The following is a 23,973-nucleotide window of genomic DNA, read 5'->3' on the forward strand; positions in this document are numbered from 1 at the left end:
AAACATAAAAGAAATAGAAATAAATATGTTTTTTAAAGGGTGGCTGCCTCCAGAGAGTCTCGTATCTGGTTATAGTGAATTCTGTTCAGCAGTTTTCACAAGATGCTTCTTAATCATTTATCCTGGGTAACTGATGTGCTGGCTTTGTGCCTAGTACAAAAATTAAAGATTAGTTAACTGGATGCACAAGGTACAGCATCACCAGCTCCATCTATGTCACATGATTTAGCTTTCTTGCCTCCTGCAAGTGCTGCCCTCACACCTCAGGCCCCAGTGTGACGCAGTTCTTTCTTGTTGCATATACTGACCACTTTACAGACACAAACAGGAGGAAAAGGCCTTTGACAATTTTCATGTCCCACAGTTGTACTTGCAAGAAAACTACAAAACATTGTATGCAATAATAAAGTATTTTCATTTGCTGTTTTAGGGAATTATCTTTCCTCAGAATTGAACTTCATTTATGTCCATGTTCTGTGAGAGTGCAAATAAGATACCTATGCACCTATGCCAAACAAGAGGCAGGAAGTAGAGAAACAAATGCAGTAAAGAAGAGAAAGAAGGACATTAACGCCCTCTGGATATAGAATAAAGTATAAAATCAACATTACAATGACACTAGGCAGAGGTCAGTTAAGTCTTTTTAAACCAGCAAGCTTTCTGAGGTCTTAAAAGTCTGTCTGGCCACCGAAGCATAAGTGTATATTCTGAAGAAAAGTCACATTTGTTTCCTTCTATGTTTGTTTTGAAATTTTGGACTCCTGGTCATTCTGCCTCTACTCCCAAGTGCTAGAATTACAGATATGGAACACCATGCCCAGACCATATACAGAATTTATAAAAGGTGTCCGCTCACAACTATTTTGGTGTTACACAACACAGTGACGTGAAGTTTGTTCCACCACTGATGGTCTTTCCACCCACACATTTCCCTGGTAAAGATACTCAATGGAGAAAAACACCACCACCACTCCCAGGCCAGGCTCAGACTGAAGATCTCTAGCTTTAGCCTGTAGTTATAGGGTATACCCCTGCACCTAGCATCCTCTAATTCTTTTCTTTTTTTTTTTTATTTAAATAATTTATTCAGATTACATCTAAATTGTTAACTCCTCATTTGTATCTTTCCATTCCCCCCTCCCTCCATCTTTCATCCTATTCCCCTCCCCTAGGTCTGTGACAGAAAGGGACCTCCTCCCCTACCATATGGTCACAGCCTATCAGGTCTTATCCTGGTAGCTTGCTTACCATTCCTCTGAGTGCCTCCAGGGCTCCCCACCAAGGTGAAGTGGTCAAATAGGAGGACCAGAGTTCATGTCAGAGTCAGTCTCTGCTCTCCATACAACTGTGGAGAATGTGCTATCCATTGGCTAGCTCTGAATAGGGGTTCTAGGTTTACTGCATGCATTATCCTTGGTTGGTACAGTCATTTGAGCAGACTCCCCTGGGTCTGGATCTGCCAGCATTAATGCTCTTCTTGTAGGGTTCCAGGACCCTCTGAATCCTTCCATTTCCCCATCCTCCCTTACCTCTCTCACCTGGAGTCCCAGTCGGAATTCATAGCATCTATCCCAATCCCCTGCTAAGTGAAGACTTTCAGGGGACATCCCTGTTGGTCTAGTGTCCAATTATAAGTGAGTATATATCATGTGTATCTTTCTGGGTCTGGGTTAACTCACTCAGGATGATCATTTCTACTTCCATCCATTTGCCTGCAAATTTCAAGATTTCCTTTTTTTTTATGTCTGAATAATATTCCATTGTGTACCAGAGTTTCCTTATCCAGTCTTCAACTGAGGGACATCTAGGTTGTTTCCAGGTTCTGGCTATTATGAATAAGGCTGCTATGAACAATGTTGAACAAATGTCCTTCTGTGTGCTGGAGCATCTTTTGGGTATATTCCAAGGAGTAGAATAGCTGGGTCTTGAGGTAGCCCTATTCCCAGTTTTCTGAGAAAAACTCCAGACTTATTTCCAAAGTGGTTGTACAAGTTTGTACTCCCACCAGTAATGAAGGAGTGTTCCCCTTTCTCTACATCCTCGCCAGCATGTGCTGTCACTTGAGTTTTTGATCTTAGCCATTCTATTGGTGTAAGATGGAATCTCAGAGCCATTTTGATTTGCGTTTCTCTGATGACTAAGGACGTTGAGCCTTTCTTTAAGTGTTTCTCAGCCATTTGATATTCCTCGTTAAGAATTCTCTGTTTCTTAATTAGGTTATTTAGTTTGGTGGTGTTTAATTTCTTGAGCTCTTTATGTATTTTGGATATTAGCCCTGATCTCAAGCTGTACTATAGAGCAACAGTAGTTAAAACAGCATGGTACTAGCATAGCAATGGGCTGGTTGATCAATGGAATCAAATTGAAGACCCAGAAATAAATCCACACACCTATATACAGTTGAATTTTGACAAAGAAACCAAATGTATTCAACGGAAAATGGATAACATCTTCAACAAATGGTGCTGGCCTAACTGGATGTCTACATGGAGAAAAGTGCAAGTAGATCCATATTGATCACTATGCATAAAACTCAAGTCCAAGTGGATTAAAGACCTCAACATAAAACCAGAAACACTAAATCTGTCAGAAGAAGAAGTAGGGAAGAGCCTGGAACTCATTGGCACAGGAGACAACTTCCTGAACAGAATTCCACCAGCCCAGGTCTAGGGTCAACCTCACGAGGCTGAGAAGCTTCTGTAAGGCAGAGGACACTGTCAACAGAACAAAGCGACAGCCTACAGACTGGGAAAAGATCTTCACCAACCCTGCGTCTGACAAAGGACTAAGCGTCCTCTGATTTTTAAAGGGTTCATAGTAGACACACTTCCAGGCTGTTACAGAACAAGCTAATCTAACTTGAATGGGACAGAGACTTCCGTATCTGCCCAGCTTGTTAAGATACAGATGAAATATTTCTTTTTTTCTTTTTCTTTTTCTTTTTTTTTTTGTTTTTTTTTTGTTGTTGTTGTTTTGTTTGTTTGTTTGTTTTTTGAGACAAAGTCTCTCTCTGTAGCCTTGGCTGTCCTGGACTCACTTTGTAGACCAGGCTGGCCTCGAACTCACAGCGATCCGCCCGCCTCTGCCTCCCGAGTGCTGGGATTAAAGGCGTGCACCACCACGCCCGGCTCAGATGAAATATTTCAATAAGTGAAAACAGGAAACAGGTATGCAAACAAGCAAAGGGTGTGTAGGGTGGCATCAGAACTTTCCCTTCGTGGGACATAAACTAACAGTGCTTCTGATGCGACAGGGTGTGTGGTTTATTGTGCCCCTGATGCGCTTGTTTAAATTGGCTGTCATTGCCACTCATGTCATATCATAACTGTCCAACCACTCTGTCTTCACAAACAGAAAGTGTAGAAAATGGTTCAGCTGTATCATCGGCACACCCAGATTGATGCTTGCCACACTCTGTCGCACACCTGAGACTCACATATGCACCCTGTGCTACCCAGCAATGCAGCATGCCAGTTCATGCACCACATGTATATTCAACCTAGCCCAAAAGCTGTATGAAGGCAGCTCAACATTTTCTAAATCTGTGTATTCACTAGAGATTCTGGCTGAATTTTCACAATCAGACTTGCTCTTTCTCCCACCCACCCCCTCCCCCAGGAAAACTACTGCGCTCACATTCTTCTGATTTGGGTTCATTTGCTATGATTGCTTAATTTGCTTTTCAGACTTCGCAGAGGAATTTAAATAGCTGAGATACTTAACTCTTGAAAAACCAGTTACCAGTCACACATAGCAACTACTTCCTTTAAAAAATGTCATAAAGATGCTTATGACTTATTGTTGGGCTTGTGTGAAAACCAACCCACATACTTATGTCCTATACCAAATAGGACCTTTAAAAAGACAGGCATGGTTCATAACAGTAAAAACAGCACACAGGTTGGAATGGTACCATTCCTATAGTGCATAAACCCATGTATATGTGTTCAGAAGCTCCCAATTCAGAAATGGCTAGGCAGCATTTCATGACTGACTCCAGAACACGAGGCTATTGGCCATGAGCAAAAGGGAATTCTAATGTAAAGGCTTTAATAGAAACAGCTGCCGCTGGGGTTTCATTGCTGTCACTCGTGAGCTCTGGGAAATGGCTGTGCAAACAGCCCGAAAACAGGGATGTAATAAACTCTCTATTTGAGGGAAATTTCTAATATCCTCTGTGGAAGCACAGGGTGGACAGTGGCTAGGATGAGTGGATGTATTCTGAGACGAGAGGGATTGGACGAAGTCTGTCAGTCCTTGGAACCACACCCTGACAGAAAGCCTCTCCAGATTAGGGAGACTCGTTTTCCTTAGCTTAGGGCTTCCTTAACAAGATGTAAAATGAAAACATCTTAGAATGATGTAATATGGCACACTCTTCTTCTGCGTCAATATGACTAAGGAACAGACAGTTTCTGAGATGAAATGTGTCTGCAGGACCGAGAGGAGGAAGAGCCTGCCTGTTGCCGGCCGACTCTTGAGGACACGATGCTGCTCTTGTGGGAGAGATCCAGGGCCTTGATGCCTACCACTTCAGGCTCTCCTTGGGTTTCACTCCCAGGGAGAGCTCTGGGGCCTAAGCTGCAGGCAGTGACCTCCAGAAATGGGCTGTTGGGTGTAGGAGCAGAAGACAGCTGTTAATCCCCAGAGACTAAGTTGTGAAAGAGCTGCCCTTGCTGCCAAAAGGGTGCACTTTGTAGCTCTTTGCGGCTAGTACATCGCTCTGTATGAGCAAGCAACCTGCTAGGGAGGCTCAGGCCTCTTCAGACATTTACAGAATTAACATTTCAAGTTAATTCCCCAATACAGCCCAGTCTGAAGAGGCTGCCAATGTACAGGGCTGCAGAAACTCTTCTACAGTGAAGAACAGCAATCTTGGACCTCAGGAAAAGAGCCAGGAGCTCCCCCTCCCCCCTCCCCAGCTCCTCAACCCCCTACCCTCCCACCCCCCTGCCCTGACCTAATTCCTCACTCTCTGCCACCACTGAGTCTCTGCCCAGAGATGTAAGATTTGTTTTATTTGTTTTATTTTTTTCTCGTTTCTAAATGGATGTCAAAGCCCTTTACAGAGAAGAATGAAGGTTATCCCAGGACAGAACTCTTCGTTTATATTCATCAGATTATACTTGGCTAAAGTGAGTTGCAGTTGGAAGCAGGCAAGGCCTCATGCTTCCTGTGATGGCCAGGGTTTATTGTAGTCGCAGGGCGAGTCTGGGGTGTGAAGCAGATCTCAGGCTCTGGCATGGCAGCGGTGGCCTGACTGGGACCTCAGCACTGTATGTGCTGTTTCCCTCGTCCAGCCGGAGGGGCGTGAGTACTGGGAGGAGGTACAACAATTAACACGTACAATGTATTGTGTGCCAGATGCTGCCATAAGGCTGTTACATTATTGATAACAACACTTGGAGACAGAGACCATTAGAATCCTTTCACCTAACAGATGAGAAAGCCAAAGCACAAAGAAACCCTTGCCCATGGGCAGAAGGCAGTAATTAGAGTCAGTTTAAATGCTTGTGACAAGTGTGGTTGTGCTTGTTCTCAGTTGTCACATGGTGCGAAGTGGTGGGATTGCCCACCTTTAACATTTGGGGGGGTCTCAACCAAGGTCATAGCAGCATAAATATGTAAAAGATGCAGGTGAAGTTAATATTTAAATGTGTCTTGACTTCTTGCACTGACAGATAAACATTTGTAACAGCTTGGAAGTCCAATTCAAAAGAACTTTCAGATGCTTCAATGTAAACCATAACTAGTGAACCTGAGAGTCCAGCCCCGGGCCCGACCCAGTCGATGTCTCCCCTGAGTCTTGCTTCTGAAAACTGCTGCAGTAGCATCCACCATGCACATGGTCTCTGCCAACAGCCGGCCCCAGGATATCCCAAAGCCAGTGGACCCACAGCCGACCCCAGGATATCCCAAAGCCAGTGGACCCACAGCCGACCCCAGGATATCCCAAAGCCAGTGGACCCACAGCCGACCCCAGGATATCCCAAAGCCAGTGGACCCACAGCTGACCCCAGGATATCCCAAAGCCAGTGGACCCACAGCTGACCCCAGGATATCCCAAAGCCAGTGGACCACACATCTTCGACCATGCACTTAGGAAGAAAGGGACTTGTTGTCATATACACAGGGAATTCTGGCCTCTGACCTGGACTGTGAGTCTTACAGGTGACATATGGGGCTATTCTTTGATATGACTCTACTTAAAGGTTCCATGAGGGTCAGAGTGGTGCTCCAGGGGATCATAATGAAAAGCTTCATCAGAGGGTGTGGGGTGAGAGTAAATAAAGACTTCCCTTACATCCCAAGTCCGTCATCCGTGCTCCAGAGAACTCCTTCCCCATTACTCCTGTCTTGGCCACTACCAACTGTTTTCAGAGGCTAGAAGTGAGTAGAGACAGCTTTGGAAAGCAGGGAACTCTGAAAGAAGGTTGGGGGAGGGGTTGTGAGGGGAGGAAGCCTGAGAGATTTCCCTTCTCCCACCCACACACTTCCTCTTTCCCACTGGGCCCTGCCTCCGGTCAGGGCTGCACAAACACTGTCAGAACAGATCTAAGGCAGGCCGCACCCTTTCCTTGTTTACAGGCACAAAGGGAGCAGAGAATAAGAGCCACCCTGAAGCGGTTCTTCCAAAAACCATTAATTCAGTAACCTGGAAATGGAGATTTCTTAATGGGCTGGCCCAAAGCAAAGGTCTTTCTTCCACAGAATTTTAGGGTAACCAGGGACCTGCCTGCATAGGCAGCCTGTCTCTGAAGCCACTTCCTAGCACCTGACATGGACTATGTACATGGATTTAGGACAGATCCTGTCAACATGTCCAGGCTTCTAAATTTAGTTTCCATACACAAAAACAATTTCCTGTGTTATCTATCATAGTTAAAATGTTCCATGGGCATAACTTTGTATTTGTTGGTGTTCAAATGAGTGGCGTTCTTCTGATTTTAAAGAACCAATCCAGAGCCCCACTAACTAACACCCTCCAAGGCCCCCCAGCATTCATCACTAAGGAACAGGGGCCACTGGGCATGGATCCAGGATGTGACAGTGCTGGAGCCTCTGTGTCCAGTCCCACCAACTCCTCTCCTCAGAAGCCAATGCTGTAACACAGGGAAGTAGAGAGAGACACACACTGTCTGTCTGAATACCAGAGCTTCCGGGTCCTGGGTCTGAACCTAGAACCATCCAAACCAACAGAAATGAAAAGGCTGGGCTAGCCTTGACAGTCAAGGAGTTGGAACCAGAAAAAGGTAATGTGGCCAAGAACTGAACTTCCACCCCCACCTTTCTTCTCTTCTGTCTATCCTCCTGTCTTCTCTTTCCTTCCATCCCTCCTTTCCCCTCATCCCCTTCCTCCTCTCTCTTTCACATTCTCAACACAGCTTCTCCTACACCTTTAAATTCCCAGTGCCTTCCCTGATTGGCTTGGTGTGAGTCAAGTGTCCATGTCTGTTTGATCAGCTGTGCCTTGAGGTAGTGGATGACAAGCCCCATTCCTGTCCTGTTGTGAGAGAGAAGTCCTCAGCCAAGGGCCTGCACTCTGAAGAAGGGCTTAGTCAGTCTCAACAAGTACATAGCACGTACTTATCATAGTTTTTGTTTGTTTTGTTTTGTTTTTCAAGACGAGGTTTCTCTGTGTAGCCTTGGCTGTCCAGAAACTCAGTATACAGACAGACCGGGCTGGCCTCAAACTCACAGAGATCTGCTTGCCTCTGCCTCCCTGAGTGTCCTGTTTAAAGACGTGTGCCACCATTGCTGCTTTTTAGAAAACAAAAGAACAAAACAAAACAAACTTTTTTGTTTGTTTGTTTTTAAATCACAACTGCTGCCCCACTGACTCACATCTAGATAATAAACAGCCTAGGTTACACATCTCACCTGGTGTTCAAACATAGCCTCACCTAGAAAAGCATCAAGACAAAATCCTTACCGTTCTCCCTGCCTGCCATCATCAAGGCCTCTTCTGCCTCCCTACAGAGAAGAAATGCTGTGTAGAAGCCGTCATGGTGGCAGCTCAGCCCTGTGCCTGGCTGAGGCTGTGTGGCACAGGCCTAGACTCTGAGTTGGGTTGCAACTTACACAGAGTTTACTCCATTTGCCCATTATGCGACACAACAGCCAGTTTTACTCTCTGAAATATCATAAGCCTCTCAGTCCATAAATCCTAGACTGGGATATCTGAGGAATTTCTGGCAGATCCACCAAGAAATGTAGCCAATCTAGATGTTAGAGGAATGTCGTGAGTTTGTAGCCAAGCAGGACCATTAACCCCTCACCCATATTCCAGAGGAACACAGTCATTGTGCAGGGACTCTTTAGGGAACGGGCAGTATCACTATTACACACTTTAAGAAATGTGGAAATGTGCGTTTGATTTCCCTGATATGTGACTTTATGGGGAACAAAATGCTCATTGTAGACTAAATTTGTGGTCTGTCCTGCCAGATTTGCTTTCTCTTTCTTTCTTTTCTTTTCTTTTCTTTTTTTTTTTTTTTTGAGGGGGAGGGGCAGAGTCTCATGTATCGCAAGCTGGCTTTAAACTCCATTTCACCATGTAGCCCAGAATGACCTAGAACCTTCTGGTCTTCCTATCTACTTTCACCTCTCAAATGCTGGGGTTATAAGTGTGGGACTTTGCACCCAACTATTTTCCGATAACACACACACACACACACACACACACACACACACACACACACTTTTCTTACAAGACTGACTAAAGACAAATTCTGTAACAACACCAAATTGTCCTTGCAGTGTGTTGAACCTGCTGCTGCTCTGAGCTTTGTGTAGGCAAGGAGACCTGCAAATATACCCCACCCCCATATACTTCTTAAAACATTAAAAACATTTTGATTTTTTAATTTTTTTTCCCAATTTGGTTGTGCAGTTTAGTTGTGTATGAACTTTGTATATTACAACATCATGGTGCTCTGTCAAAAGGTTGGTCATGCCTGGCTGTAAGCTGAATATCATTGCCCTTGTTATTTTTCATATTCTGGCTATTTATTGGGCATTTGTTACCTCCAGGGAGTTGCCTTGATAAAGGACATAGTCTTGGTTCTCAAGATAGCCTGGCAGCGAAGACAGCTCTGTAGACCAACAATGATATTTCAGTGGATTAGAGTCAAGTACACGCAGGCTGTTAGAACTAGAATAGTAACCGCCCAGAGTTGTATACCCTGAAGGGAAATTTCTGGTTAGATCTCAGTAGACAATGACACCTAACCTGCTTTTTCCCATTTTAAAGCAGAGTTAACCAACTAGATAAAGTGGGAAGACTAGTCAGGCTGTGAGAGGTGGAGTCAGAGGGCCATGAGAGAACATGATACATGATGCGGGTGATAATGAAGGCTTGCTTGGGATGTGACTTAAGCTAGAGGTAGCCGGAATGGTGCTGGACAAGGAGAAGTGGGACTAGATCATAAAGGGCCTTAGGCCAGGGTGAAGGATTGGAATGTTCTAGAACAACATGGAGTCTATGGGATATTTTTTAAAGAAAACTTTTATTGAAGTATAAAATAAGCTGGGTATAGTGGCGCATGCCTTTAATCCCAGCACTAAGGGAGGCAGAGGCAAGAGGATCACTGTGAGTTCGAGGCCAGCCTGGTCTACAAAGTGAGTCCAGGACAGCCAAGGCTACACAGAGAAACCCTGTCTCAGAAACAAAATAAAATAAAACAACAATAACAACAACAACAACAAAACAAGTATAAAATATGTACTGAAACAGTCACATAAAGCTCAATGACTTTCCATGAACTACACACAGCTGTGTAGCCAGAGCCCAGATCGTAGCATGCATAACCTGTCCTTGAAGCTCCCACCGGTTTCCTTGCAGGCACTACTTCCCTCCCTTGTGGTCACTGCCTCGCTTCTGACACCACAGTTTTGTTTTGCCTGCTTTTGAACTAGGACTAGAACTGTGTCTGGCTTCTATCAGTCAGCATTATGCGTATGAACTTTATTCTTGCTGTCATGTGGAAGGAGATGGAGTTTATTCAGCTTCATAGTTGAATAGTACCCTAGTGTATGATTATGCCATAATTTATTTATTTTTATTATGAACAAACTTTTGAGTTCTTTCCAATTATGGATAATTATGTTGTTGTAAATGTGCTTATTAATGGCTTTTAGAGAAGATCCATATGAATTTCTGTTAGATTAAAACAGATAGAAGCCAAATCTGCTGGTCATAGGCTAAGTATGTACTCAGTTTTATGAACTCTGCTATGTGATGGTTTTAGAAAGTGATTGTGAGAGTTCATGTCTTCCAGTTTTCAACACTTAATATTAGCTTTAGTTTTTTAGCTATTCTGGTGCATGTGTGCATGTGTGAGTATATGTCTGTCTGTCTGTCTGTGCAGTTATTAGAAATTCATTGTGGGGACTGAAGAGATGGCTCAGCAGTTAAGAGCACTGTCTGTTCTTCCATAGGTCCTGAGTATTATTCCCAGGTACCCCATGGTGGCTCACAACCGTCTGTACTGGGATCTGATGCCCTCTTCTGGCATGCAGGTGTACATGTAGATAGAGCACTCTTATGTAAAATAAATCTTCAAAAAGAAGAAATTAAATTTTAGCCATAGCTGTTTTAGTTATTTTTCTGTTACTGTAAAGAGACACCATGACCAAAAAACTTATAAAAAAAAGCATTTAACTAGATGCCTGTTTACAGTTCAGAGGGTTAAGTCCATGACCATCATGGCAGGGCTCATGGGAGCTGGCACGCATGCAGGCAGGCAGGCAGGCAGGCAGGCATGGTGCTAGAGCAGTAGCTGAGGGCTTACATTTGATCTACAGCATGAGGCAGAGGAAGTGAGTTATAGAGCTAACTAGGAATAGCCTGGGCTTTTGAAAGTTCAAAGCCCATCCTCAGTGACATACCTCCTCACCAAGGCCACACCTTCTGATCCTACCCAAACAGTTCCACAAACTAGGGACCACGCATTCAAATATATGAGTCTATGGAACAGGGGGCTTCTAACTCAAACCACAATAATAGACAACTCTTATTCACAATCATATGTAGGACTCCAACCTCCAATGTGACTGTATTTGAAGACAGGGCCCTTAAGAAAATCAGTAAGGCTAGATGATGCCATTAGGACAGAGTTCTAATACAGCAGTGCTGATGTTCTTGTAAGAGGATGAAAATATACCAGAGTTTTCTCTTTGTGCAGCCCAGAAGTGAGATCAGTGTCTGTAAGCCAGGAAGAGAGACTTCAGTATAAACAGAATAAATAAGGCGATTACAATAAAGCTTTGAACACAAAGCAAGATATCGTTTCTCTGGTATTAGCTTGGGACAAGCACATACTAAATATTTGTCAAACAGAACTTCCTCATCATTATTACTATTGTCACCATAACCACCATCAACTATTATTGTGGAGGTTCCTAGGTTTGCTTGTGTAGTAGATTGCAACAGTGACTACGCTCCTCTGGCCCTTCCACACTTCTTAGAATGTGACTTTTAACCTTTTCCGTTGGTATGTATTTCTGCATCCTGCATTGGCTTTTGACTTCTGGCCAATAGAATATAGTAGAAGTGGCATGGTGCATTCATCTTAATCCTAGGACTCAAGAGGCTTTGAATGATTTCTGCTTTCTCACTGGATGCTCTTCCCACCTGTCATGTGGAAAAACCAAGGCTAGTTTATCAGAGAGGGAGAGACTATTTTTACCCAGTGACTTACGGTTATTATTGCTGTGATGAACATCATGACTAAAAGCAACTTGAGGAAGAAAGGGTTTATTTCACTCACACTTCCATATAACATTTCATCATCAAAAACAATGAGGGCAGGAACTCAAGCAGGGCAGGAACCTGGACGCAGGAGCTGGTGTAGAGGCCGTGGAGGAGTACTGCTTACTGGCTTGCTCCTCGTGGCTTGTTCAACCTGCTTTCTTCTAGAATGCAGGATCACCAGCCCAAGGGTAGTCCCACTCACATGGGAACTTGAGACCCTTGGTTTGATTAGTGTCCTCTCATATAAATCACTAATTAAGAAAATGCCTATAGGCTTATCCACAGCTAGGTCTTACAGAGGCATTTTCTCAATTGAGGTCCTCTCTTTTCAGATTACACTAGCTTGTGTCAAGTTGACATAAAATCAGCCAGCTCCCGGGCATCCCAATTGTCCTAACTTATGACCATTTGGTGAGCCCAGCCAAGATTTGCTGAATCTAGGTCAGGTCAGTAGAGATTCCCAGTGCCCTGCAGACTTGAGAGCAATGGTATTTACCTGTTGTATAAAGCTACTACTTCAGGTGGACTTAGGTAACTGCTATAAGGCAACTAGAGACACAAACTGAGATACGGGATGTGCGCAGGGATAAAAATCTGATTGACTTTAGAGCCTAAGACAGAGAAGAGATATTTGTGCAGGTGATGTAAAGACTAGTTGGATCTGGAAGCAAAACCATAATTCAGCATTAGATAGTAGGAACAATCAGAAATATGTGGCCTTAAAACAGTGAGTTTTGGGCTGGAGAGATGGCTCAGGGCTTGAGAACATGTATTCTTCTGCCTGAGGACCTGAGTTTGATACCCAGCACCCATGTCACGTGGCTCAGTTCCAGGGTATCAGATGCCTCTGGAATCCATGCGCGCTACCCCTCCCACATACACATAGTTCCAAATAAATATATTTTTTAAACAAGAAATAAAAAAGAGTTCTGGGGAATAAACTGGAGCACTTGGAGCCCATGCTTTGATTAGTGTCAACTCTTTCCCCTTTCCAAAAAAAAAAAAAAAAAAAAAAAAAAAAATCCACCAATTGAAGACGAAAACCAGAAGTGGAAGAAAGGTATGGAGGTCTAAATTTACATTAAGGTGGAGAAGAAGGTAGAAACAGCCAAGTCATCCTTTGATATCTAGATGAACTTGTGTTTTGCTGTAGATGAAGAGTGTGGAGTATGCCTAGAAAAAAGTTAGCAGTCAGACTACGAAAGACCTTCTGTCCTGCCCCGAGGAGTCTGGAGCTTATTCTTAAAGACTTTTAGCAAAAGGGCAACTGAAGTACTTTTCTGTTTGAAACCGCTCTGTAGCAATGCAGAATCATTTTGAGGGTGTTCTCTCAACTCCCACAATCAGTCGTTCTCAAAGCCTTCCCAGTTCTGTGGCCCTCATCCTGTCTCAGCTGTTTCTTTTAGAGAGGCTTGGCCCTGTCATATTCCTGATCAGTCTGTGCCAGCATTTAGATGGCCATGGAAGATAATATGGTGTGCTAGAGCTAGCTCTTTCCCCTATCTCATGGTCAATGCTTGGCAGCCTGCTATTGCCTGCCATGAAAGTATGCACACCACAGTAATTGGCCCTGTTAGAATTAGATCTTAAAACAGTATTTTGATGCAACTGGCCACCACTAAGCAGTTTGCTAACTACTTACCAGTACACCATTGCAGCTGAGAATGAATCCTCCAAGGAGAGCGCGGAATGGGTCTGAGAGGGAACACCGAGAAACTAACCTTTGGAGACTGGACAGAGATGTTGCAAATAGGAAAAAGTAAATCATTAGAGACACGAATGGGGGAGAATTTGCACAATAACCATGTGGTACTTGTCAAGATTGCTGTAAAGCAGCCAGACTATGTGATGGAACTCAACTGCTCAAAAGTGGGTTATTCTGACTTTCTTAAAGCTGTTTAACCATAGTATTTTTTAAAAAAAGTGTGTGTATATGTGTATATGTATGTGCGCGTGCATGTATGCGTGCCTGTGTGTGTGTGTGTGTGTGAGTGTGTGTACCACATGTGTGATAACTCCCACAGAAGCTAGAAGAGGATGCTGGATCCCCTGAGGCTGGATGGTACAGGTATTGGTGAACTACCCACTATGAGAGCTAGAGCTCAGGCCCTCGAACAGAGCAGCAAGCGCTCTTAACCACTGAGCCATTTCTCTAGCCCCAAACTAACTATAATATTTTAAAAGGTAATTTAAATCATCTCCTACACCCGGCTCATTTCTCTTGAGTTTCCTGGTCTTCTCCCCAGGGCTCCATCCTTTCTTTTTTTTCCCCTAACTCTATCAGGATGTCCCACCCTAATCTCTGTTATTGTTCAGCATTGGGTAGTTTGTTTTCATTGACAACACAGAGAACAAATGGTGACATGTTTACATAGACCAAGCTCTGCTGTACAAATTCGTATAAGCTGCAAGAGGGAGCTGAGAGATAGAGGGAAGCCCAGGAGGGCATAGGGAAGCTGCAGGACCTTCAGGAGGGAGCTGAGAGGGAACAGGATAGCTAGCTCCTCCTGAGGGAGGAAAGCCCCAGGAAAACTCAAGGGAGAGACAGAGCAGGCAGCTCTGATGGGGAGGAGAAGAAGGGTCTCAGCGTAGGTTCAGGAGGGCATAAGGAAGCTGCTTGGTTTCCAGGAGGGAGCGGAAAGACAGAAGGGTCAGGTGTTAGCATACTGCCCCCAGTCTGCCTAGCAACCTATGACATCATTACCTGCCTGCCACTAGGAGTGCCCCTGGTCAGGTTTATAAAAAGAACAAACCGACTTCTTTCTCTTACCTCTGTTCTTCCCTTCTTCTCTCATGCTCTTCTCTTACCTCTTACCTCTGTTCCTTTCTCTTGCTGTCTTTGTCTCTGTCGCTCTGTCTCTGTTTCTCTGTCTCTGTCTCTGTCTATCTGTATCTCTCTGTCTGTCTGTCTCTCTCTCTCTCTCTCTCTCTCTCTCTCTCTCTCTCTCTCTCTCTCTCTCGTGCCCCTCCCACTTTCCTGCTCTTCCAAGCTCTTATAATAAACTTCTCCATATCATATCTGTTGTGTGGCTTATATTTCATATTTAAATCAGGGTCATAGAGGCCCAGAGGAAGCTCCTAGGGTTAAGGGAAGGTAGCGAAGCAGCTGAAGAGGTGGACTAGGAGAGGTTTTTTGGAAAAAGGGAGGAGCTAGTGTCTATAATAGAGACGTATGTCACGTGGGGCCATATGGGGCCCTGGAGAGCCAGAGAGGCACTTTGGGAGTAGATGAGGCAAGGCAAATGGTTAGACACATGGAGGGAAGAAGCAGGTGAGAGGCGGTCTGTAGGATTTTGAGTCAAATTTGGTGGGTGGCAGAAACCAGCAGAAAGAATTGGTTCATTTGTTCCTTAGGAGAGTCACAGCAGCAGCTTGGTTTGGAGAGCCAAATTCCTTAGAAGGGAGCTCATGTATGCCTACTCTGTGGTTTCTGTACCAGATGATGAAACACTGGGGACATGACTGCTCCAGGGCTGCTTGAGGCGCAGGGACACTGTAGATTTGAGGGAGAGCATAGCCAGAGGAAGGGTCCAGACTGAGCTGGGCTAGCAGACTAAATCAGGCCAGGAGCGGGGGTGGGGGTGGGGAAGCGAGAGAGGAAGAGAAGGGAGAGGCAGCAAAGAGAGTACCTGGCAACCAAGAAACCAAGAGGACATCAAAATGGCTGAGCTACAGAGGAGTCAGAGAAGCTGAGGGAAGAGAAGGGAAGCTCAGGGCCTAGAAAGGTTGAGGGTAGGGGCCTGGGGTGTGCTAGCCAGGATGGCTCTGTAACAGGTACTTGTGAGTAGAGACTGGGGGAGACTGACAGGCAGAAACTATTTTGATATGTATGTTAAATAAGCACCTCAGTTATCCATTTGTTCCTGCCAGTTGCATCAAAATACTGTTTTAAGATCTAATTCTGACAGGGCATGGTGGTACATACCTCTCATCCTAGCACTCTGGAGGCAGAGGCAGGTGAGTCTCTGTGAGTTCAAGGCCAGCATGCAGAGCACCCTCCATGCCAGGCAGAGCTACAAGAAGGAGACTCTGTCTCAAAACAAAAACACCTCCAATCTAATTCTAAATCACAGATACTATATAAGTTTAAAATGAAAAAAAAAAAAGCCAATTAGAAGTAAGTACAAAGAGTAATTGGGTTTTACAGGAATTCAAGTTTATCCCTAGTGTTACTCTCCTCTTTGCTCCTTGGACAACCTGCAGTTCACAGCCCATTTCTTGACTGTGGCTTAGCAGCTCCCTGGACCCCCGTGACTTAGGGGGTGTGGAGCAAATTTGACTTCCTGCCTTCTACCATCTATCAGGCCAGGTGAGTGAGAACAGCTGCTGAGCTTTTTACTTCTGAGTAGGGTTGAGGCTGCTCCCTGCAGAGCTAGCTTCCAAAGGAGGGCCTTTGTGATTCCCGTATTGTCCAGCCAGCCAACCCCTGTATGTTACCATACATTAATGCAATGACCTGACCACTTAGTGCCTGCTGCTATTTGTTAGCATGACTACAGGACCCAAATTATTCATTCCTTACAACGGTAACAGGAACCTGGGCTTCTTTCAGATTCTGACTGGTTGATGCTCCTTGCTATAAAAGTATCTCTTATTTGTCTGTTTCAATTGTTGTCTCGGGGGCTTACTGCCTCCTTCTGCTGCCCTAGGCCTAGTTCTGGAAGCTTCTGGCCTCTGTACAATGTAACTTAGGCCTTGAATGTTTTCAGCCTCAGAGATTTACTGCTTAATAAGCTCACCTTTACTTGTTCTTTCTGAGCTCTGGGCTGGCTGCTCAACTCAGCTGTTCTGGCTCATGCTTTGCTCCCAGGTGACTTATTTAAACTGGCTTCTCTCTCAGTCTGGAATTTCTCTGCCTGGCCTCAAACTAATTCAGCAATCTGTTCTAATCTTCTCTTCCTCACCTGAGTTCTCTCTCTCTCTGCAACCCATCTCTGTCGGTAGCTTCCCTTTCCTCCCTCGTGAGAGTTGGGCCTATCCTATTCTGTCAAACCTTCTCTGATTTGTCACTTTTTCTGCCACTTAATTCGGCATCACTTTCAAAAATGGGTGCTTCCTTCTACAAACTACTTTTACCTTCACTGTTTGGGATTAAAGGCATGTACCACCACCCTTGAATCTAAGCTTTCTTTACGTGGTGCTTGCTCTGTATCAGGCTGGCCTTGAACTCAGATCTGTTTGCCTCTGTCTCCTGGGTTAAAGGCGTGTTTGTATTCCAGCCGGATCACACAGACCTAGAAGATCTTTGGATGTGAATCTCTTGCCAGAGCAGCCATGCTCTGAATTAACATTCCTCTACACCTTGGCCCAGAATCTTCTTTTCCTCGCTTTAAGATTTTTTTCCTTCATCATTGTGAATTGAATTCTGCATAGTCTCTGGGAACCATTTGCCTCTTTGCAAACGAGGTAAGACATCTGAGGAAATTATTCACATTTCTATTTTTTCAAAATATCTTCTCACTCTCATGTGGGTGTCATTCCCAAATATATCCTTTTGGCAGTAAATGTAAATAATGCTTGCCATCATCTGCCTCACTTGCTTTAATTCTTAGTCTCCCCAGTGATTGAAATAACGGAATGAGCTAATGGCAAGACAAAGTTATATATAAATAAATGCAGGTTTATTGGAAGCAGCTCTCGTCCACCATGCAGGGGGAGGAGGACAGAGAAGGAGAGGGAAGCACTGGCAGGAAAAGGAGAGAGAGAAGGAGAAGAGGAGAGACACAGAAAGAGAGAGGAAAGTGGAGGGTGGGGGACCAAAATGTCTGGGTTATATAGTGAAGAGCCTCTGGGAGAGGGAAGCCCACCCCTGGGCTAGGGAGTGCAGGGTAGAGAGTGGGGTATGCCAGCCTTGCGCTGCAGCAGGGAGAGACCCAGGGATACCTGGTACCAAACATCCAAGCCTTTTGTTGATAATAAATGTGTGAGGGGCAAAGTAATTAACTTTCTGTGGCTGCTTCCCACTGACATTGAGGGGCAAAGGCCGGAATGTTATCCAATTCTAGGGAGAGCAGGCTGTTGTACTTGCTGTCCAGGATCTGTGAGGCCATCTGCAGCTAGGACACTGCAAGCCCAGCTGATGCAGTCTGTGAGGTGTAGGCTGGAGCACCTGAGCTTTGCATGCAGCTGTTGAGGGAATGCTTGCACCTGGCAGGATGCTGAAGCATATATACATTTGAGACTTTTAGGCCTGTGGTCTTGGGAGCTAGAGGTGGGCGGGTCCCAGGACCAGGGAAAGGGAAATAGCCCCCACAGCCAAACAGGTTGTTGTTGACTGACAGTTCTTAGCTGGAGTCCATTTGTCCTGTGAGAAGTGTATTCCCTGAAACGTCCAACAATCTTTTTAAGTTTACAAGAGACAAATTTTAAATATGTTAGCGTCATCTCCAACCTTCATAACTTGCATTTATCAATCTTAAAACACATTCTTAGACTCTCGAACACTTTTTAAAGAAGCTCAGACCTTACATAAACTTTATACTTTTGTGAGAATGCAGCTGAAAAGCTTTGGTTTCTGCTGTTAAACTGATCTTCAAACACATCAGAAACCTGTGAAGGATAAATTACCACCGGAAGCATAATCCAAGTGGCCTATGTATTGACTAATATGACAGAGGCTCACCCATTATCCAGATGGGGTTCCCACTGGGCTCCTGTGGTGTTCATGTCCTTGTTGTGGGCACAGGTCCTAGGGCAGCATCAGTCTTTGGCTGCCTGGCCCAGCATATCTGAGAGGTCTTTCTGTGGAGGAGGAACTTGGGAGAATGATTGACCTTATTTTGTCTAAGCAAAATGGGGCAGTCAACTCTCTGGATGTCCTGTTTGTCCATAATTCAGGCAGGGGCAGTTTTACGCACTCTCACAATCTGGGTGGGGTCTTCTGTTGTTGTACCAAAACCTCCTCGGGGGCTTTGGGGTCACCGCTAGAAGCTGTGGTCTCTGTCATAGTAAGCTTTTTTACTAAACATTTAAATATCATATTCTGCAGATTCTCTGACCATAATCTATTAAGTATAGCTGAGATAAAATAATTGATTTAACCAGGACAGCCAGGACTACAAGAGAAACCCTGTCTCGAAAGAAAAATGTTTATTTAAAAATATTTTATAGTAAAATGAGAGAGATTCCTCCATCATGATCTATGTGACTCAGGATACCATGGCCAGTTTTTTCAATAGATGTTACAGGGCTTTTCACACATTAAAACTTTGCTAGCCCATTTGTGTCTTCTTTAATAGACCACACACATTACTTTATTTCAGATATATTGCCTTTTTTTTTTTTACATGCCTGGTCTTATAATTGGTTATTGTATGAGAAAAATTCTAAAAAGCTTTTCAATGCCAGGTTTATTAGGTCACTTAGATACTGCGGTCCCTGTAGAGATGACTTATCAGAAAGCTGGACACAGACAGCATATTGAAAAGTTGGATCTTGGGAAACTTGCCAGGATTTCTCTTTGACCTTGAGCCAATAACTGAAGTCAACAATTCTCCCACTGTCAAGGTGACATCCAGCACAATGAGAGGAATAAGGACACCAAAAGAGTTTTTTTCTAAAGCAAGATTTGTTCGATTTCAAAAATAAAGGTTGTATCTCTTACCTTCTGGAAGCTGAACAGTCTTTACTCTGTAGCATGATGGTGTCACAGTGTTGACAAACCTTCCTCATAATAACTTTGCAAAGTAGAACTAAGATGATTTCTCTAATGACAGTATTTTGGGGTTTTGTTTGTTTGTTTTTGTTTTTTTACATTGAGGATTATTGAAGCCTCAAAGTCTAGAAATGAAGCAACTTCCTTGTATTCATCTGTTTGTTTACAACACCCTCCCACTGACTTCTCTTTCCCTCCCCAGTATCCAAATGGGATTTACTGTTTCCCAAATCAATTTAAAATTCAAGGTCATGCCTGAACCCGTATATTCTTCCAGCCCAGTCATCATGAGTATTTTCTTGTGATAATTACTCCAAGGATTTGCAGTGGAACAGGTCCACAGATGCATGTGCGTATGCACATATGCATTCAATAAAATGTGCTCAGGGTATAGTGTTGACAGAAAATGATAAACATGGGGTTATGGGATAGTTTCCAGGTTGTCTTCTTGGTGACTAGCATGACTTGGGGTGGTGCCCAGAAAGGGAGAGGCCATTTCAGTTGGAGGTTGGAATAACTGCTGGAAAAGAGTGAGATTTGAACCATGAGGCATTGTTGATTAGGTTGTGAGAAGAACGCTCCAGGCCCAGAGAGCAGCACGTGCAAAGGCCTAATGCAGAATCTGGCCTTTTAGGGACCATGGATGTGGAATAAGGGGACAAAATTAAAATTCTGTTTCGAACATATGAAATTTCAGCTGATCATTGACATCCAAGTGGGCATCTTGCATCTACAGCTAGATGTATCAGCACTGAGGACACAGATAAAATTTGGAAAGCATCAGCCCGTGACTGACTGTGGCCCTATAAAGAGACACAACCAAGACGTGTGTACCTGTGTGAACCTCATACCGGGGGGAATAGAGGGGGAACAATCAGCAAAAGAAACCGAGAAGGAGCCACTACAGAGAGGGGGACATCCAGGGAGATTCAAAGGACAAATATCCTTCCCACTCCCTTGTTGCCTTCCTCTTCTCCCTTGTCCTCTGTCTCCTGTCTTTGTCTCTTATTCCCTGCCCTATGTCCCTCTGGGGAAAACAGATCATCTCTGTGCTGAGAACTTGGTCTTGGCCTGTCTAGAGCCAACTTTGAGGTCTACAAGCAGAACTTTTAGAAAGCAGTTTCCTGTGATGTTTTCCACATTCCTTTTTGATTGAGAGATGCTTGGCGACAATAGCCTGGAGACAGCCAAAGCTGCCTGAGGGTTTTGCCTTACGGTCTTTTGTAGTACACTCTTACTGTTATTATCTCTCTTTTGTGTACTACTTGGACCAAGGCTTAAGATAAGGATCTTAGACTTGAGTTTGAGATAACTAAATTCTGCTCTTAACTGTCTGATACATTGATGTACAAATTTTAAAAAGGTGAAAGTCATAACATAGGCCAATGTAATATTAATATATGTTAAAGGTTTTATTTCTTGAGGAAACATTAAGATTTAAAAACATTACAATTTTTTTTTTTGAGACAGACTTTCTCTGTGTAGCCTTAGGTGTCCTGGACTCACTTTGTATACTATTCTGGCTTTGAACTCACAGAGATCTGCCTTTGCCTCATCAAGTGCTGAGATCAAAGGTGTGCACCACCACACCCAACTAAACATTAAGTTTTTTTGTTTGTTTAGTTTTTCAAGACAGAGTTTCTCTGTGTAGCTTTGGCTGTCCTGGAACTCACTCTGTAGACCAGGCTGGCCTTGAACTCACAGAGATCCACTTGCCTCTGCCACCCAAGTGCTAAGATTAAAGGCATGTTTCACCATGCCCGGCTCAAACTTTATGATTTTTATAAAGAATAATTGTGACTATATATGAGTGTATGATTTAACTCAAAATAGATTAACTCATAAGATTAGTCAGAGTAAAATGTGAATACTTTCCAAAATGACAAGAAACTAATCCTTGTGCTTATTTGCTCTCTTGAATAGAAATTACTTGCATCATTACTGGAGAAAACAGTTTGAACTAACTAACCTCACACCAGCAGAACTGGTAAGTCAACAGGAAACCGGGTCCAATATTGCACTGAACCTTGATCTTTTCTATTTTCAAATGTCAAATGATTTTTCTGCCACTGTTCACATATATGTGTGATACTGGTTAACACATCTGTGTACTCACTCATATGTGCTGAGCAGAACAGTGTGTATTTTCTCCTCAGAGGTTTACTGAAACTTTGTGAGACACACCTTATCTTACAGAAGCAACAATTATGGTTTGGAATGGTTTGTTGACCAGCTGATGGTCATAAACTTCATAAGTGCCAGGGGTGGCAGTTGAAGAGACTCATCTGACTCCAAAATCTTTCAGCCATTCTTTATTTTCATTACTATTAGAGTCAAGAGGAATGATGCAGATGAAAATACTTTAAAGATTGTAAATATATTACAAATTATAATGCATTTTTATTTTTGCTATTTCTACATCACTATGAAAAAAATAAGGCAATAACAACCGCTGCCAGGCCAGTGTGGAAGTTTTGATCATGACAAAGGCTGGGAACATTTCAAACTTTTCCTTAGCTCTGTTCATGTCCTTATGAATTTTGCTTAAATCAATCTGTCCTTTCATTCCTTTGCTTCCCCCCCCCCCCCTTTTTATCTTTTTTTCATTAGTGGGTGGATGTCATGAATAGGCTTTCTTGAGCTGCTTTGTGTTACTTCTCTGGAAAGGTATCTACTCTGAAATATTTTCTCACTTTGTTTTCTTTTCTCATCAAGGAGCAACACCTGTCTTAGACCCTAGCTGTAAACTTTTTTTGTTTGTTTGTTGTTTGTTTTTGAGACAAGGTCTCTCTATGTAGCCTTGGCTGTCCTGGACTTGCTTTTTAGACCAGATTGGCCTCGAACTCACAGCAAGCCACCTGCCTCTGCCTCCCAAGTGCTGGGATTAAAGGTGTGTGCCACTGCACCTAGCATTCTGGCTGTAAACTTGAGCAAGCATCATGAGTGTAAGACTTTGGGTAAATAACTAACCTGCTTTGTTTCAAGGCCAGCTGCCTCCAGCTGGGAGCAGGGAAATGCTTATTCCACCAGGAGGCACAAATAAGTCTTAAATGGCTCGCTCTGCATAGGTGCACTAGATGCCCACCTTGAAGGTGGTTCTCCAATGCTATGGTGGGCCATCAGAAATGCTAGTTTGGTTCCCATCTTCTTTCGAGAAATGTCTTACTAATTTCCCAGTCTTCTCGTTGCCTGTTTCTGGCCTAGTTCTTTCTCTCCCCTCAATTCCCTTCCTGTCCTCTCCTGGCCATCTGTCTCCTTCTCTCCTCTCATCCTATCCTGTTCTCCTGTTTCCATCCGTCCCTCTTGGCCGCCCGCCCCTTTTCAGTAGTAGTGCAAGAACCTAGGGCCTCCTGAATAGATCAAGTGCTGTATCTATCGCTCAGCCCCAGCCCCAGCCCTCCCCAAGGCTTTACGTCCCTGCTGTCCTAGCTTACTTTTCTTATTCTTACTGCTCCTCCCCACCTCTCCTTCCATTCTCTCTTCTTCCTTCCCTTCTGCTCTTTCTCATCTCTTGTCCTCTTTCTTTTCAGTCCCGTTCTTTCCCTTTCACCAGGACCCTGAGACCAGGCATCTAATAAGTAGAGAGACTAGTTCTTCCTTTACTAACTTAGAGAAGCTATGGAACTTAAATCTAGAAGGAATTGCTGATCTTCCTTCGTTCTATTGCAACCTTCACCTTGTAAAAAAGGGGGGCACAATTAGAGAGGTGAACCTGAACCTAGATACCCTGACTCCTGGTAGTGCCTTCTAAGACCTCACTGAGTTTCTCTGCGGCTGAACGAGCAATGTCTTCCATCCCCATCTTGGCTAAGCAGTGTATTGAGGGACTTACACATACGCTGGCATGGATCCTTGCTGGAGTTGGTTCATGAAGAGTCAAGCAAGCTTGGTAACACTGAGGCTAGTAAAGAGAATGTGTGTAAACTAGAGGGACAGACCTTATTGGGAAGCTGAGTGCCCTCCTTTGCTAATCAGAAATACATAGCAAGTGCACGTTGTAAGAAAAATCATCTTTTGTCATGTCTGTAGAGAGCTACAGCTTAATGTCCGTAGGAAAGGGAAAAAGTAGCATCCTAAGGAAGGCTGATAGGGAAGAGAGATATTGAGCTTGGTGACATGCCACCGCACCAGTGAGGCTTTCTTAGAGTTCCGCGGGGGAGGAATTAAGTGCAGCACCAGATTTCCGTTGCAATCTACACAGAAGGCACTTCCTGCAGTTCCGGTGCTTTCCCACTGGGCTTTCCACAGCCATCCTGGCTTAGAGGGAGCAGAGGTGGCAGGTCACGTAAAGAGGGGTAGGCAGGCCTTGGAGGCCCCACCAAGCAAGCCGCTTGATCTCCTGGGTGAATTATCTAGTTTTACAAGAGTCTGTTTAATTCCTTTTGTTACTGCCATACCTTTATGGCACGTGCTGGCTTTCATTCAGTGGGCTTCACTTTGGGGAGAGCCAGTGTCCCCACTGAGGTGGGAACAGTAAGTGGGGTGTTGGTTCTGCTTCCCCAGGCTAGGAGTTGGGGAGGAGAAGCTGAGTTATGTAGAGACAGGGAGGAGGCTGTGGTTGTCA

The 23,973-nt window shown here is 44.1% G+C and overlaps 1 protein-coding gene across 1 annotated transcript in view; it reads left to right on the forward strand.

The window, feature by feature from the left end:
• The window catches only part of LOC311607271 (uncharacterized protein), a gene marked incomplete at its 5' end in the record, with an annotated part of 210,828 nt that overhangs the window by 20,870 nt on the left and 165,985 nt on the right, over positions 1 to 23,973 (forward strand). The window contains one exon of the mRNA XM_084798947.1: positions 21,333 to 21,396. Within this exon, the coding sequence (XP_084655073.1) occupies positions 21,333 to 21,373 (41 nt within the window). The 3' untranslated portion in view covers positions 21,374 to 21,396. The remainder of the gene's footprint in view (positions 1 to 21,332; positions 21,397 to 23,973) is intronic.

This window comes from Acomys minous (assembly GCF_964271855.1).
Source record: "Acomys minous genome assembly, chromosome: 10".
Lineage (NCBI taxonomy): Eukaryota > Metazoa > Chordata > Mammalia > Rodentia > Muridae > Acomys > Acomys minous.